This window comes from Diuraphis noxia, unplaced genomic scaffold, assembly GCF_037042655.1.
Source record: "Diuraphis noxia isolate RWA-SAM2 unplaced genomic scaffold, SU_Dnox_SAM2 contig0001, whole genome shotgun sequence".
Classification (NCBI taxonomy): domain Eukaryota; kingdom Metazoa; phylum Arthropoda; class Insecta; order Hemiptera; family Aphididae; genus Diuraphis; species Diuraphis noxia.
This window is the reverse complement of record NW_028301711.1, coordinates 84,681,858-84,700,251: the sequence shown is the minus strand read 5'-3', so window position 1 is coordinate 84,700,251 and position 18,394 is coordinate 84,681,858. Positions and strand designations below refer to the sequence as shown.

At 27.8% G+C, this 18,394-nt stretch overlaps 3 protein-coding genes across 3 annotated transcripts; all 3 read right to left on the bottom strand.

The window, feature by feature from the left end:
- Nucleotides 1–244: 244 nt before the first annotated feature.
- Nucleotides 245–7,858, bottom strand: LOC149062194 (E3 SUMO-protein ligase KIAA1586-like; the record flags this gene model as incomplete). Its single annotated transcript, XM_089217506.1, has 3 exons — nt 245–1,059; nt 3,507–4,469; nt 7,819–7,858. Coding segments are annotated over 3 exons (1,818 nt in total), but the record flags the coding sequence as incomplete, so codon positions are not given.
- On the bottom strand, nt 1,551–3,184 carry LOC149062195 (uncharacterized). The gene is made up of 2 exons (XM_089217505.1): nt 2,742–3,184; nt 1,551–2,687 (listed from the first exon to the last, which is right to left on the bottom strand). Exons 1-2 carry the CDS (start codon nt 3,069–3,071, stop codon nt 1,602–1,604), a joined length of 1,416 nt encoding a protein of 471 aa, XP_089073631.1. The 5' UTR covers nt 3,072–3,184; the 3' UTR covers nt 1,551–1,601.
- A 989-nt stretch (nt 7,859–8,847) lies between the features above and the next one.
- On the bottom strand, nt 8,848–16,817 carry LOC107171622 (zinc finger MYM-type protein 1-like). The gene is made up of 9 exons (XM_089215259.1): nt 16,628–16,817; nt 15,052–15,086; nt 10,799–11,060; nt 10,498–10,693; nt 10,156–10,437; nt 9,701–9,825; nt 9,389–9,643; nt 9,056–9,315; nt 8,848–8,973 (listed from the first exon to the last, which is right to left on the bottom strand). Exons 1-9 carry the CDS (start codon nt 16,815–16,817, stop codon nt 8,848–8,850), a joined length of 1,731 nt encoding a protein of 576 aa, XP_089071385.1.
- Nucleotides 16,818–18,394: the final 1,577 nt, after the last annotated feature.

Here is an 18,394-nt window from a genome sequence, read left to right as displayed (position 1 = left end):
TTAGTCATATTATACTGTAAGTTAGTCAGTGCTTGAATTGGAAAAAAAATAGAAGGGGGATGCAAAAGTATAAAAGATATGTGCGTCCCCGAACATTTAAATGTCTTACTGTTAAGTGGTAGCATATGTCCCCCCCCCCACTACAATGACATTTTATACCATACAACAATAAACAAATATTCATTTTTATTTAAAAATTAAAAATAAAATATTGTAAAATACATAATAATAATTGTTATTTGTTTTATAAATTTAAATATGCCCATAAATGTTTATAGGAATGATCTATGTCATGTTCGTCTCGTTTTGGACATCTTGTTTCTTCTGCACTTCTTTTACCCATTTTAATCCAACTTTTTACATAGTGGTCTGGTTTAAACAATTGAACAGGTGGTCCAACACAACTAATAAACACTAATGATGCTATGTGTTCAGAAGTTAGTACGTTTCTTTTAAGCGTTATTATGTTGTTCATGGAACTAAATGATCTTTCACATTCAGATGAAGATACAGCAATAGTTGAAATTGCAGTTAAAAGTGGGTTTAATGTTGGTATTTTTGAGGAATCTTTCAAGTCTTTAAATTCTCTAAATCCTCGAATTGTGGATACTTCATTTAAGTGAAACTTGTTTGCCAGTCTTCTAATGCTATCGTCACCATATTGGATATCAATATTATCTGGCCAGTTATTGGGATCTAATACATTCAAATCTTTAAGAATATTTTCAAATTGATCTTTAAATTCATTTTTATTTTTTGATACATGCGTTGCTTGAGTTGTGAAAAGTCTTGAACGCATATTGTTAGCAAGGCTTGTAAATAACTGTCCAGGGTTAATTTTTGGTACTGATTTATTTATCATTAATGGTACATCCTTAAATTTCAATAAATCACCAGCATTCAATACTTCTTTAGTTTTTGGTCCATATATATTTGACATAGAATCAAAAATGCGAATTGTACGTTCTATACAACTATTTGCAGTTGAAAGCGACAAACCTCGATCTTGTAACTGCAACGACAAGTCAGAAAGTTCAGATAATCCATCGTACATGATTCCTGAAAGATAATAAAACAATATAGGTAAATGTAGTCAATTTTTTTAGTGGTATAAGTTTAAACTATATTATATTACTATATTATTATTATAAACTAATAATATAATTTAATATATTTAATTGATGTAATATTACAATATAATACAATTAATATAAATAATTATAGCAACACAACTACTTACCACGGTCTAGGACATTTCGGCGTGGCCATTTCGGCGTGGCCATCTCGGCGTGGCCATTTCGGCGTGGCTGTTTCGGCGTACGGCTGTTTCGGCGTAAGGCCATTTAAGCGTAGAGCCATTCAAGAAATTAGGTAGGTCACCATAAAATATAAATAAATAAATAATTTTGTATAAAAAACTGTATATAATAATTAGGTATATTTAAGTATAATAAAACAAATTTAATTAAAATAATTAGAATGCTAAAAAAATTGTATTAAATATATAAATAATTTTTGTATAAAAAACTGTATATAATAATATTAAAATATTAAAAATATAAAAATAAGGAGAATGCTATTAAAATCATGAATAAAAATATTCAGGTCATCATACTTAAATTATGTGCTATCCCTCTTAAAAAGCTCATAATATTACGATTATCATAATCGCAGACTAATTTTAAAATACGTTTATCGACGTCGATGTATTTTTTTTTCTTTTTTGGTGGACTTTTGCCTGTTTCTAATTGGCAAAAGAAGGTGTCTCGGCCACTTTGTATTCTCCTTAAACATGATATAAATGCCCATAGTGTCGGATGGTCAACTGCCATTTGTAGATTAAGACGACGATTTGCCGCTTCTGCATGATTATTTGTTCGATCGTCTTTATTAAGTACGCGATCATGAACGTTCCAAATTATAGGGGGGAAAAGTGGGTTTCGACGACGGTTTCTTACAACTGTACCGATGTAGTTTTCTTCAAACCATTCCAAGAGAGGAAATATTTCTTCAGGCAGTTCATCATATAATAAGTTTACACTATTGTAAATGTCGTCAATTTTAACAAAAGCTAAAGCCAAAATCATTTTAATATAAATTGAAAATTCTGCATCGTTTTTATACTTCGAAAATAATTCTAGGTCACCCATTTTAAGTCTAAAATTTTTTGTCAAATGAAATAGACATCCGTGAATTTGAACTTCAGGAAAATTGTTTTTAATTGCTTTGATCGCAGCTTGCTCAAAATCGCAAGCAATTGATTTTGGTTTTAACCCTGGTTTTAATTCAATTAATATTTTAAATAGCCGTTCATACGTTTGGTTTTTTTTATCGGGTAAAAGAGCATAAATAAGGGGATGAACGCCATCGAGGTATTTACTTAATATTACATATACTTGCGAAAATAAATGAGGTGCTACTTTAAATGTGCCATCGACATACCAATTGGAAGACTCTGATAAAATATTTAAATTTTGAGGGCGACAAAAAATTAAAATTCTATCGACTCCAGGTCCACTATCGTGTAGTAAAAATTGTTCAGTTACACCTTCAGATGGCGAATACGACTGGTAATTCAATGGTATTATTAATGAAACCAAATCTTTTGGAGCATCGGGTGCAGCTTGAATTTCACGCCGCGTGCGTCTTATCTGTTTTTTTAAAGCTCCATCGGCCGTCAACGCTCCCTAATTAATTTAAAATTAATTCTCAATTGAAGTTATTAAAATTTTGATATTTACCTTTCCTGCTTGTGATAATCCACTCGTACATTCATTGATGATATTTGATGTAGGCTCCATTGTCTCACGTGCTCGTTTTTTCATCTTGGTAACTGCATAATTAGCTTCAATCTTAGCCGCTTCCGAGTCATGGGTCGAATGTTCATTTATTTGTTTTAAAAACTTATTTGTTTCAACTAGTGTATGAATTCTCGCCTTACACGAATCTTTGTAACGACATCGCCAAAACTTTTTTAATTTATTTGCACTAAATGCATCAAAAATATACATATACCCATCATGTACATATATTTCACGTCCACGGAAAGTTTCAATAATTGCTTGTGCCATAGCGATTTCTAACTACTGACTACTTGATGATTTACTCAATGATCGTCTATCAATACAGCGTATAGGTTAACTATACCTAAATCTATATCTTTATTAACTTAGACCGTAATATAGATTATGTTGTATGACAGTATAATCCCATACTATAATATATATTTATAAATATTATTATTATATACAGTTCAATGAGTTCATACTGCATACCTGCATCTAACCGACGAAAGTGAGATAAAAGGTGATAAATGATATCGGTACAATATAATCAATACTAACATTATATTATCTAAACGCGATTAAAATCATTTTATGAAAAATTACTACGCCGAAATCGACCCACGCCGAAAAGGCTGTACGCCGAAACGGCAACGCCGAAACGGCCACGCCGAAATGGCCACGCCGAGATGGCCACGCCGAAATGTCCGGATCCGTACTTACCAAGGTTGATAACAAATTCTACTGCTGTTAGAATTCGTCTGAGTCCTGTATACTTGGATCTTTCTTTTGATTCTCTCTTTGTATCATTAGAAGCATTTGTAAAATGGTTATACAATGCTACATAATTGTTCCAAATAGCTTTTAAAGTTTTCTCGCTGGATGCCACCCACCTGATTGTAAAAATTTTTCCAATATGTAGTAATTTTTGTTCTAATGAAGTAGCACACATCCTAAGTTCATACATATTCTTAGGTGATTGGTGGTATATTGCATATAACTTTTCTATAAATGATTGGAAGTGATTTGTACCATGGATTTCTTTTAAAGTATCAGATACGGCCAACTCTAAACGATGATTACAGCAATGCCATACTATGATATCGGGGAATGTTTTTTGTAGTTGAGTACCAACACCAGAAATTCTACCCAGCATATTAGACGCACCATCGCTAACAAAAGCTATCAAGTTTTCTTTTAAAAAATCCTCATTTAATCCATACTTTGAAAGATCAACTAAAATAGCTTTTCTAATACAGTCAGCAGATGTACTTTCTACTTCAATGATGTTAAAGAAAAATGTAATAACTTCATTATTATTTACTACAGCAGCTCTCAAACAGATAACTAGCATTGTTTTCTGACTCAATGTTGTAGATTCATCAACAATTATACAAATCTTTCTTTTGTTTTCTAATAAGTCAGAACACAATTTTTTTCTCATTTCAAAACATATATGGTCAATAATAGTACTACATGACTTATTGGTTTGAAGAACTCTCCCCATAGATAGACCATTCATTATTTGAAGGTCCACTAGTTTTGGCATGTCAACATACGGCCTTTGATTCTTCGCGATGGAATACGCAGTTCTAAAAATTCTTTTTGTACTTTCAATGTCTATGTTAGTAGTTTTCAATACTTGGGCTGGCATAATTTCCATTAACTGTTTTTCATAAGTACGTTAAGTATGATCCAAAAAGCAAAGATTTTATAATTGCTTCTATTAGTCATCCAAAATTTAAATTGGATTGGGTGCCTGTTCGATACAAAGATTCATGCAAGAAAATATTTATTGAAGAATGTAATTCTATGTCCACATCCATAAGCGAAACTACGGGTCAGGCCAGTCAGGCCATGGCCTGACCTAATACTGTTTAAAAATTTGTTTATATTATATATTTTAAATTTTAAATTTTATATTTAAAATTTTCCATTAATATGTCTATCATTATAAATTTGTATTTATTATTAAATATTTAAATTGTAAAAGAATATTCATTATAATATATATATATATATATATGCATTAAACAAAATTATTATATTAAAAACTTGTTAAATGTTAATAGAAGTATTTTTTATATTTTTCATTTGGCCTGACCTAATAAAAGTGTCTAGTTTCGACTATGTCCACTTCTATTATACATCCAGACTCTGCAAATGAAGAAAGTGATTGTACGAGTGTAAAGAGTTTTATGATAATTTATACTCACATCGTTCAATAAATGACTCTTCTGAATGCCATAGTGATGAAATTGACTTAAGTCAAGAAAATGAATCAAATGTACAAGTACAGGTAATACAGTTTTTGAATTTAAAAAAAAAATAATTAGATATATTGAATAATTATCCAGTGATCAAAAAAGTATTTATCAAATACAACACAACTCTTCCTTCATCTGCACCTGTTGAGAAACTGTTTAGTGGTGCAGTACAAATTTTAACTTCAAGGTTTTTCGCCTTGGTGATAAAACATTTGAAAAATTATTGTGTTGTAGAAACATGCAATAGGTTCATAAAAATTAAAAAATTGTATTTTAAACTGGTTATTTTTTTTTTCTTTATAATTATTAATGTATTTTAGATATATTATTTTATTTTAAACAGACTAAAGACTAAAGAATAAAGGCAAATATTTATGTTATTATATTAAATATCAAAATTGTATTTACTTATGATTATTTTAGTTTGAAATCTATTTGATATGTATCATAAGAAAATGTGTATGTATAATTCCACATAATAGTTAAATAAATAATAATTATATACCTTTATAGTTTATAAAATGTATTCTGCCATCATTTGGCTTCTATATCCACAAGACTATAACTAGTCTTCCTTTTCAGAAAATGGAGTAAGTATTGACATTGTTGTTGGAATGATCATTTTAATTATTTAACACATTTTACGAATAGTTATTAGTAATTTAAACTAAAATTATTCAGAGTCATAACTCATAATTGTATTAATATTTTCTACAAACCTAATATAAAAAATAAAATTTATTAAAATCACGTTTTATGAATAACATTTATAAAAAATCATCTCATTTTCATCTAGATAAAATTGATTTTATCTGTATCTATATCTAGATATATTTTAATTTATCATTATCTATCTCTATCTAGATATATTTTGAGTTCAGATATCTTATCTATATCTAGATACAAAAAAATTATCTAAGCACAACACTGGTCGTATGTACATTATTAATTGTGTTATTGTATTCAAAAGGCGACAGGTCTACACAGATGGTACCAAGATCCTGATAATCGTAATACACCACCCAATGCAGTAATAAAACTATTGTTGTGTTTCAGCATATAGAGAGTAGGCATACCCTACTGAATATTTTGCTACTCACATATATAGTATATAACAGGGATGGCCAACATGAATACATCAACGAGCCAAATGGAAAAATAAAATAATATAATTAATATTCATAATGTTTATAAACACATTTTATAATTTTGATAATTTTGTCGTTAGTAAGTAAATGCTGGTTTGTTTTAATATGACGCAAGCTACAAGTTGGCCAACCCTTGCAGTGGCGTGGCGAAGGCATTATTTTGGAGCAATTGCTCCTTCAACATTTTTGGTGGGTGGGTGGTGGGTCCACTTATACAAAATACTTGGCCACAGGTGACTATAGGTGAATATACTGCGTATACAAATATTATGTATCTTATTTATTTAATCTACACTCTGCAGCATAAAACCTATTGGCTGTTAATTATAGTTCAAAACAAAAATAGTAAATTAGTACAGCAAAAACATCAGCCTATCGATGCAGACGGTCGTCATCCGTATTCGGTCGGTTACAATGAATTATTAGATAATATTAGAAAAACACAGATAAGTTAGTCGCCGGTCGGTTGATAAAAATTCAGTCAACTGTCGCAATAATTGCATACATCCGCATTGATATAATAGTAATAATCACGGTCTTATTAATAATAATACTGAACCCTTGGCGTTCTCGGTCCCACTATAAACAAAATTTTATACACATTATATAAAATGTTACAAAAATAAAAGACGACGTCAAGATAACAGTAATAAGAAAAAAAATGGAAATGTAATATATTATATTGATATATTATAATACAACCAAACTGGCCAACGGGTATATTTAACTGAGATCGTTTTAAAATCGTTTGTGGGATTTTTTTTTATTTTGCTTTTGTGTGAACAGTGAACATTACAGCAATACAGCGAACTGTTTTTGTTATTATTGGTGATCTATTAATAGTAAACAGTGTGTTATCGACGTTATCGTATTGGTAAATCCAGATAGTTTAGTTAATACTCAGCCCGTAGTCCGTACTGCTATCTGCTACAAAAACATCACAATTGTCTAGCCAGTGCCCGACGCCCGTACCTACGAGTTACGACTGCAGACTACGATTTTTCTTGTATTTTATAATTATAATCAGTTTAGTAGTGTTAAAATTGTGACTTAAGTTGTTTTGTGATCAATCTGTGTTTAAAATTTTAAACAGTTTTAAAATTATATTTATTGATTGTCTACCGTCGATGTATGTCGATGTGGAAAAAAAAATTTAAATTCAACGAATTGGGGAAGACATTTTAGTGCATGCAGAATGACAAAAAAAAAAAAATTCATCTTCAAAATATTTATCTACATATTTTAAAAGATTTTTGATGCCTTCTAGATCTACTTCTACTGAGTCTGCTGAGTCTGATGCGAAAAAAATTTTAAAAAACTGGTAAGTATACACTAATTTTACGATTTTTATTTATTTGTAGAATTTAAAATTACTAGGTGCCTTCTTATTTTATATAGATATAAGTATTAGACGTTTGGTATTTAAAATTCATTTTTTATAACTATAAATGGTATATTATGTTCTATACTTCTATTATAGTACCCTACCTATTAGGTATATAAGAAAGTAGAAACTACTATTCAATCTGGAAAATGCTAATTTCTAAATTTCTAATCATTATATTATTAAGTTATACATATTAAATACGGATTAATACTATGACAGTATGGCCCACACTTCGGAAAATAGATTGAATTTAAGTGATTTATGGAGAGAAATTTTTTTTATAAAAGATTTAAAATTTTTATTTTCAATATTAAAAAATTATTCATCATTACAGATGATCAAGATTTAACAGCTTTGGGAGATATTCATGTAGTTGATATTGAAAATGGAAACAAAGGACCTGATATAATTATTCCAAATTTAAATAGTTCAATTATTGAAGATATTAATGATGATCATGATATATCTGGTAAATTATATTATTTATTTAAAAGTAATTGACTCATATATGATATATGATTTATAAAATTATTATATATAAATTATTTTATTATGATTATTGTGTAAAAATTTAAAACTACGATCATTTTTCATAATCATATATCATATCTACTGTAATACAATAAATAATTTTTATTATTAAAATAATTATTTCAACAGCGTCAGTGTGTTAAATATGTATATTAATTTGTATTTTTTAATTTTCTGTGTAGAGGCACACTGTTACCAGTAGATGTAGTGGATAAAATATCAAATCTATATGAAATGTTTCCTAATGATCCGGCTTTACTTGTATGTTCAACATAGACGTAAATAGGGTTCTAAAAGACATAGGGCTTGAGCCCAAAAGGTTTCAAGAACAAAAACGGTGAGAAAATTCCACCATTTCCACCCACTAGTTTACTACACACAATTTTATCTACAATACATATCACAAATTAAATCTAAATTTATTTATTGAATTATTATAAAAATATAAGTTTTATACAATATTAAAATATTATACAAAATTAATTTCATTATAATTGCATCCTCCTTTCCTTCTCAGAGAACTTGTTTAAAATTTGTTCATTTTCTATTTTGTTAGATAATTCTCTCTCTATGTTTAAAATACTTAGATTAGTAAATCTATCTTGTTCCATGTTAGACCTTAAATAATTATTTATTCTTCTCATAGTAGAGAATGATCTTTCACACGTTGCTGAACTTATAGGCATAGCTAATGCAACATGCATTAACTTGTATATATTTGGGTATGTATCTTATTCAATAACAGCCTTAAGCTGTTCATTAAGTGTTTTACTGTTGTCAACTTTTTGATTTTCATAAACTTTCTTAGCAACTCTAAGTTCACACTTGAAATCATCTTCTTCAATTTCCAATGAAAACTGTAATATTATATTATAAATATTTAACAACTTGATTGTAACTTAAAAAAATAAAAATATAGGCTTTAGCTAAATTACTGACCTTATAGTGGTTTACAAAATAGGAATCCTCTTCATATTGTAAATCTAAAAATGTATCAATTGACTTGGCCATTTTTAAACTTTCTGCGGAGAATCTAGTTTTCATATCATTTATTATAACATCAATAACCGGGAAATAAGCATGTAACATCCAATAATCTTTGGCTGTTTCAATTAAATTTAGATTATCTTCAGCACCTGTTGTAGTTGATAAACAATAATCGCTCAATACGCCAGGTTCTTTTCTCTTTCTTTTTAAATCTGAAAAATGGTGGTATAAATTTAATTTTAATTTAAAAAAATTTATTTAATAGGTAAATAAGTTTTACTATACTTGTATTTGGCAATTCTAATTTGATGTTTTGCTTGTCTGAAAATTCTTCAATTAATTTCCATATGTCTGAGAAATATACAGAATTCCTGTTATCTTCAAAAGTTTCGATAACACCTACTATAGTACTTGCAGCGTGGCCTAATGTTTCTGTTTTAATTTGCAACTTATTACTTAAAATATTTATTATACCCAATGCGAAGTGCATAACATGTAAATTTACCACAAATTCTGTTTTTTGTATAGTAGCTAAAATACCTGTAACAATATAATGTTTTAAAAAAGTAGTAATGTATGTATTTCAAACTAATTCACCAATAGCTCTAGAAACATCTTTATCATTGTCCTCCTCAACTTCATGGTTTAAAACTTCCACAATAGAACTAAAATTTTCAATAACTGCTTTGCAGTTTTTATGTCTGCATACCCAACGGGTATCACTAATAGCAGATAAAGTTAACTTATTCATTTTTAATTGTTTTTGTACTTCTTGCAGTTTTTTGTTTTTTTTTGGAGTAGAAAAATGAACATAAATAGCCTCTAATGTATTGAATACAGTTTTGGAGTACTATAAAAAAAAAATGGAAAAAAATTAAACTTAAAATCTAAAAGTAAACATGTAACATCTAATATAATTATTAACTTAATTAAATTATGTACAGATTTGAAAAATATTAGATACCTAAGCTATTTTATATACTATTAAAAAACAAATTGAATTGTACTGTACCTTTACATGCTTGCACATATTAATAACAACGAGGTTCAACTTGTGCGCCATACAATGAATGTATATAGCATCAGGATAATGTTCCCTTAATAAAGTCTGTACTCCTCTTTTGGAACCAGACATTACATTTGCGCCATCATATGATTGGGCAATAATTGGAATATCATCAATTTTCAGTACTTTTAAGTATGATAAAATAGCAGATACAAGAGAAATAGCATTTTGGCTTTCAGACACATTGATAAAACCTAAAAACCGTTCAAAAACTTTAAAGTTGTTTGAATATCTAATACAAAGTGACATCTGCTCCTGTTTATGGCATCTAAAAAATTACAAGCAATTATAACATATGTATTTATTTTTTAATTATATTTTTATTTACCTAGCTTCATCACACATAATTGAATAACTACCAGCTTTTTTAATTTCTGTGACAATCATACTGCGAACATTTTCAGCACACATTCCAATCAGTTCATTTTGAAGCAAAGGACTTGTATAGTTAATTTCTCCATTAAATACTTGATTAAATTCTGGCTTATGTTCACACATCAATTTACACGCTTCTAAAAAATTTCCTAAAATGTAAAAAATAATTATCACTCCATTCACTAATATTAAATTTAAGGTCATAATAAAATATATAAACATCTATTTATATATAAACTAAAATAATTTTATACCTCTGTTTAGGGAATCCTCATTTTCAATATTTCCTCGGAATGCAATACCTTGCCGTGCCAAATATAACAAAATATCTATAAGCGTTTTTAAGTAAGATCTGTTCTTTAGGATGAAATCTTTGTGAGCATTTGATACTTGACACAGAATGTTACCAGTTTTTTTACTAGAATTATGTCCATCCATTTTAGTTAAGTTAATTAAATGTGTTTGCGTTGCTGCATGTGCATTGAGCTTGGAGTGTTTTGAAAATTTTGTCCCCAACTATAGTATACAAATACACCAAACATAACTATAGTACTCAATACCTTATCATTCCATTAAATTTTATTAAATACAAAAATTAATATTTACTCTTTTCCAATTTGTAAAACCACTTTTGGTAAAAACATTATCAGTAGAACTACATCCAAATATTCTACAGCAAAAGCAAAAAACTGCATCTTTTTCTACACTATATATTCAATCCACTTGAACTCATTATAGTATTTGGCATTAAACGATCTTTTTTGATTACCAAAAACTGTCATGGGATATGCCTGAAAATTAATTTTTGTAAAAAAACAATGAATTGGTTTGTTTTTATTTATTAAGAATTTAAATAATTTTGGGAAAAAGTATTGGGCTAATTACCTTTAAAAACTTTACTAGCTACTCTTACATACATGTAGGTAGATAATAAAATTATTATTTTCGTTCTGACATAAAATTGTAATTAAATTACTTTACTTTTTCAATTAAAAAGTAACTTACTGGTAAAATTGGTTGTGCAGGGCCTGTGTTCAAATCTCCTAAATCCTTAACAATGTTAACCTGAGTATCTGAATGCTTCAAATCATAGTTTAATTTATTTGAAATATTATTTGGATCATCAGTATAATTATGTGAAATATCAAATGATTCTGGATCATCTGGATCAGAATCATTTGCATTTATCAAAACATTTAAATTGGATTTTTTTATGACCTGTTCAAAATATAAAAATAATATGTATGAATAAAATGAATATTGTATGTATAAAATCAATAGTTTTTATTTATTAGATATAGGTACCTGTTGAGAGGAAGTAGTGTTTATTGGAATGTTCTTCAGAGTATCGTCTTCAGAAGTTTTCGATTTTTTAAAATTAAAAATGCTAAACATATTTATTATTTATGTAGGTATAAATGTTGAAACGGTTAAATGAATACAATAAAATGCAGCGAATTCAATTTATTAAATACAATACGAATAGGAACACGATTTTAGATAGTCAACTGTCAGTCTGTAAATGACTCGTTGTGAACTAGTGACAGTTGTCTTATGATAAGTTACTTATAATAAAATTGTATTAATCAATAACCATTCAAAATAATAAAAATAAAGGAAAATCTATTTATAGGTCGAAAAATACCACTATCGAAACATTAGTTTCATACGTTATCGGTAATATTTATATATTTAGATGACGCGGTTTACCCAGTATCTGTATGCCTTCATACCAGCACTCACACAGTCACACCTCACACATCGACATCGGACATCCGCGTTATATAGACATACCTACTACGTATAGAATATAGATATACATTTGGGCGGCAAACTGTTAAAATAGCCATCCACAGATCATAACGATCATAGTTTTTGGAACGAAAACCTACCTACATATTATTATATTTATAGCTTTTACCATTGATTATAGTTTATATAATTATCAGTTAATATTTAAATATAATTTATAAATTATATAATTTATTATTATAAAGATAGGTAACATAAATATTAAAATATCTTAGGGAGGGCTTGAGATGGCTTAGGGAGGGCTAAGCCCTCCTAAGCCCCCCCCCTATTTACGTCCATGATGTTCAAATATTTCAATTGAACGTTTTTCGCAAATCGCACATTAAGAACCATGTCAACCACAACCAATAGAATTAAAAGATGGTAAATTTCCTTCAAGAAAGCAAGGACAACATTTGAGATCATTCCATGAGCAACATTATTTAAAAAAAATTGCAACAGGGGAGTTTGTTAAGCGTAAATGGCTATCTTATTCACAAACTGAGGATAAAGTTTTTTGTATTGTATGCAAACTATTTGGCACAGTCGATGGAAAGTCTAACCAACTTGCTAGATGTGGTTCTAATGACTGGAGACATATATCATATAAACTTGATACTCATGAAGCATCTCCAAACCATTTGCAATCTGAGGTTAGAAAAGTTATGTATTTGAGTAATCAAAGAGTAGATATAAAATATTTACAAGATTCTAATAGCAAAGTTGCAGAGAATAGAGAAATTGTAAAAATAATATTTGAAGTGTTATTATATCTCGGTCGTCAAAATTCATCCTTAAGAGGTCATAATGAATCTTGGTTATTCAAGAATCAAGGAAACTTTTTCGAATTAATTAAGCTTTTTGCTAAACATAATGCATTACTTTCTTCTCATATCGCAATACTTGAATCTGCCCAGAAAAAAATCGATTGACTTATTTATCTAATAATAGCCAAAACACAATGCTTTTAGTTATGAGTGATATTGTCCGTTCTCAAATATTAAAAAAAGTGAAAAAAGCTGGCATTTTTGGGTTGTTACAGCGTATATACACATTTGCAATGCATATTAAACGTGTGCATATCATTTCAGCACATTAAAATGGGAGCTGATTTTAAATGTAAAATGTATATATGCACATATGCACAGCATAGCCGCAGTTCTATTTGATTTAATATCATCCAACTGCTATTTTACAGCACCTTAATATGAAGATCTATGTATTTAAATTTCCAAAGTTACGGTGATTTCATTTGATGAAATTTATGTAGCACAATAATTTTGTTATGACAAAAAAATGTACCTACCTTATAAGTTATATTGTACGAATATTCAATTTTAATTTTCAAATATTTCTTATTTTAATTTTAAACTATCCATGTTATATATTGTAAACAAAATTGTAATCCTGTGTTTATTTTTAGTTGAGGCTGAATGTTTGAAAAATAATATTGATGATCCAGATCCAATTGAAATTTCTAGTTTTTGTGGTATGTACTATGACCTACCTTATATTGTATGAATATTCAATTTTTTAATTTTATAAACATTTTTAATTTTAATTTTAATTTATCCATGTTATGCGTTGTAAAAAAAATTGTAATCCTGTTTTTATTTTTAGTTGATACTGGATTGGATATTGATGATCAAATGCTCATTTCTGGTTCTGGTAATAATTCATTGAAAAAAAAATTTATATTTAATTTTTTCGTTTTTTTTTTATTAATGGCCCTAATAAAAATAAAGAGTTGGTGAATTTTAATGTACAAACATCAGAATTTAATAATCTAGATGAGATTGACATGCACATTGTAAGAATATTTAATAATTGATGTGTTTAATGATTAGATTAAAATGATTAATATTCAGTGTTGGGATTAGATAAGAACTTTTTACCTAGATAAAGATGAAGATAACATCATAAAAATGTATCTAGATAGAAATAAAAGATAATTAAATTTAAATCCATCTAGATAATGATCAAAGATAAATTAATTTTTATCTAGATAAAAAAATACTTTTTATTATATACTTTGAACTTAGAAGTATAACTTTTTGTGAGTACACGTTAGATATGAGCATATGACATACTACTTTAACACTATTTTAACTTGCTACATGTTAAAATCAATGTTTTTGGTTGACAATCTATCTATTTTATAAAGATTCAATATGACTAGCAAAAGTTTACAATGCGTTAATATAGATTTATCATCTGTGGTAAAATTATACAAATCACTTGAATTATATATTTGTGAATTAAAGGACCATGAAACAAAAAAATGATTTTGGCTTAATTAATAGTTAGTCAATTACTATAACTAACGGTGGTACTAAAATTTGTATACGTCGATTCGTTAAGGCGCTAGAGCCAAAGAGAGATAGCCGCGTGACGTCACAAGATCACGCGGCGCGGCGGCGGCGTATACTTTTATGCAGGAATCGCCGACGCGGTCTAGATTATTTATTTATAACTTTTTTTATATTCAATTATATTATAAATAACTTCGTAAACACAACAATGAACAGACATGTCTATACAAATACACTATTTGGTTAATTATGTTTTTATCTAAAATAAGACTTATTCTATGTTTACGATTACGAACGTCGATCAACCGCATTTTACGTTTATACGTCTTCGCAGGGGCGGACTGGCTATTTTTGGCCCGGGGTACAAAATTAATTAGGGGCCCGTAATTTTTTTTCAAACCTACCTGAATTAGGAAAGAGTCCTTAGTTTTATAAGTAACTATAAAAAAAAAAAAATTAAGAATAACATGTTATTTATTTGCAGAGATGTTAAAATATGGTATTTTATTTTTGTATTGTATAATACCGTATTATACCGTATAAAACCTTGCAGTACCTTAAATTATAGAAAATTTAACAAAGGTGAAAATGGATTAATTGAAAAAATGGCTAGAAGGTTAGAAAACATTTAAAAAACACATAATACAAGAATTATTTTAGACCTAATTCACCAAATTAATATTTAGTTATGCTACCATGATGTAAGTACCATATGTCCATATGCCTATAGTGACTTAAATTTAAAATATTTTAATTACAATTCAGTATTCACATTTCATATAAATTATATTCTTAAAATATCAAATAAACTTCAAAATAAATTAGGATTTGAGTAACCTTATTATCTGCCAACTAGCATATAAATATAGGTATTTACTAACTTTTTGGTTCCACATTTTTTTTTCTTGCATGTACCAAGTACTTATATTTAACGTAAGAGATTTAGTAAACAAAATTATATTAACTAAATTATTTAATCTTTAAAATTTTTAAGTAAACATAGGTATTAGGGTATCTGCTTTTTTCAAAAATGTTTAATTTTTAAATAGAAATAAATAGAAAACTATACTTAATTCTTATATAGTTATATACTTATATACTATTTCAATGTACATAAATTTACAATATTATTATATTACAATAAATTGATTTAAGTCATTTTTAATACCTTAATACTAAATAAATATGAATAAAATTATAGTTTATATTTTAAATTTTTATAATTATTATGTATTTTATTGAAGATCCATTCTATAAGTACTACTAAAAATTTAATATTTGAGTTACTAAAACTATATAAATATTAAATGGCAATAAGCCAATAATTTGATTGCAGTATGCTTATTACTTCATTGTTTGCATATCAAAATGGATAATACCTACTTAATTAATTATCTTTAATTGTGGTTATAACTAAAAATAAAGCCTTATTTTTTTTTATACCATGTGTATAATACCTTGTATAAATGTATAATACAGTTTTATAACACTGTAGAATACAAACTCACATCTCTATTTATTTGGGAGTATGATGCAGACATGGAACATAATATAGATACTTATAGTAACAATTTTTTTATGTAGGTAGCTTAGACTAAATGCATTTTTAGATGATTTTTCGATTTAAACTCACCCAAAGGAACACCTGTATTTTATTGAATACTCAATTATCCTTAAAATTATAAAGTTTTAATTCCAACTTATCAAGTAGGTAGCTATATAATATATTATGAATAAGAACAAATATCTTCTGTTGATACACTCACAATTCACATAGTTAAATTTTAAACATACTTACTTTATTATTTAAAATATACCATACAATATTAAAAATACAATATAGCTTACGTAGGTATAACTTATATACGAGTATCTTTATATAATTTCCTAGATTTAAATGTATGAGTTAACAATAGAAATATAATAATCATATTTTAAATACCTATTGAAATTAAATACTTTAAAATAAAAGTAATCTACTTAATTCGTTAGAACTTTCACCCAATAAATTAATAGTTTCATCACTACTTGGAATGAGATCACTTTCAATGGATAACAACATCAACGCTTCAAGATGCTCTTGGTTGATTGCTGCTCTTAAGCGGGTTTTAATTATTTTTAATTTAGAGAAGGCCCTCTCGCAGTTGACTTGTGTGCATGCTAATGTCATAGCAACTACATATATTTTATATAGGTTCTTGAATGCTGAAGGCGATGAACGGTTCATCAACGCACAATGAAAGACAATTGATCTGTATATGAAATATCGGGTGTTGAGTCAACACTTATAGAGTAATATCTGGCAATTTGTATTTCTTGGATTATGGTTTTCTGTACTTCTTCAGCCATAATACAAATAAACTGTTCATAAGTTTGGTATGATATGTAAAACGTTTTTCCTTTTCCAGGGTTACCATGTTTTGAGAGGTGAGTAGCAAGAAATGAATCAAACTCTGCAATTAACTCCAAAGCCATTAAAAAATTTCCATTATGAGGACTTCCTATTTTTGAATCATGACCCCGAAATGGCAATCCCCTTGAAGCTAATGACTTCACAACTGCTACTACTCTCTTTAAAACGTTTATCCAATATAAACGTTCATTATTAATCTGATTAACTAATTGCTGATCAATTCTGCAGTTTACCTTGCTATGGTTTTTCAATTTAATCATACAGTTTCGATGCTTTAATGAATTACTATGTTCTGTTATTCGTTCTTCAGTTTTTTTCCATAAAGAAAATCCTGTTGTTGCAAAGTTGGTTACTCCACCAAATAGCATACAAGGATAACAAAAAAGAGCTTCTTTGCTTTCCGAATAGACTAAATAACTACGTGCTATATTTTCTCCATTTTTTAGAGTTGTTTTAAGACAATTTTTGTTAAAGTATCTAATTACAAAATAAATTAATTAATAAGGTAAAAATGTTAAATTGTTTAAAACTTTAGTAGGTACCTGAAGAAAGTTTTATTGACTCCTTTAACACATTTTATGTATGGCCTTTTAGAATTGGAAATATTTAGATTTTTCAGATCTTGAGTAAAACCATAACTAGATATAAAATCTCTTAAAATATCATCTATTACCCACGTGGCTGGATCAGATCTATTAAGAAAGTAGATTAATAATTAAAATAAAGTATAATATTATTACACCTATAGTATGATGTAGTATATTATACCCAGGATAATAATTACTCCTATTATCGCCCTCTGAAATTGAGTCAGTTTGTTGATCATTTGTTTTGTTAAGAGTTGACAAATTAAGACTGGTGTTGTCCACATCAACTATTAAAACAAAATAATACTAATTAAATAAAACATCAACTTTATAGTACTAAAATTTACCTTCAATAGCTGGGGAGTATTCTGATAAACTGCCAGTGGTAATTGTTTCCATGGAACAAGAGTTGTCCGCAATATTTTTGTTCATCGCTACACAATAAGTATACAGTCAACTATTATAATTTAATTATTATAATATTATAATTGAATACTCATTACAAAAAAAATATGTACTAAGTTACTGCATATATTTTAATTGATTTATACTTATACAGTTATATATATATAATTGCTTAGTACTCATTACTAAGGGTTATATGCTACAATTGTTATACACAATTAAATATTACATTAACAATAAAAGTTATTACCTATAAAAAAAATATATTTATAAAAATACCAAGTACCTAAATGACTGACTATCTAACTAATTTACTAAAAAATACATAAATATTCTAATTAA

Coding starts and splice junctions, on each gene's coding strand:
- LOC149062195 (XM_089217505.1), bottom strand. CDS start 3,071: ATGGCACAAGCAATTATTGAAACTTTCCGTGGACGTGAAATATATGTA. Junction 2,688..2,741: donor GATTATCACAAGCAGGAAAG/GTAAATATCAAA, acceptor TAAATTAATTAG/GGAGCGTTGACGGCCGATGG.
- LOC107171622 (XM_089215259.1), bottom strand. CDS start 16,817: ATGACATTAGCATGCACACAAGTCAACTGCGAGAGGGCCTTCTCTAAA. Junction 11,061..15,051: donor AGGACTCTTTCCTAATTCAG/GTAGGTTTGAAA, acceptor TGTATACTATAG/TTGGGGACAAAATTTTCAAA. Junction 9,644..9,700: donor AGATGTTTCTAGAGCTATTG/GTGAATTAGTTT, acceptor ATATTGTTACAG/GTATTTTAGCTACTATACAA.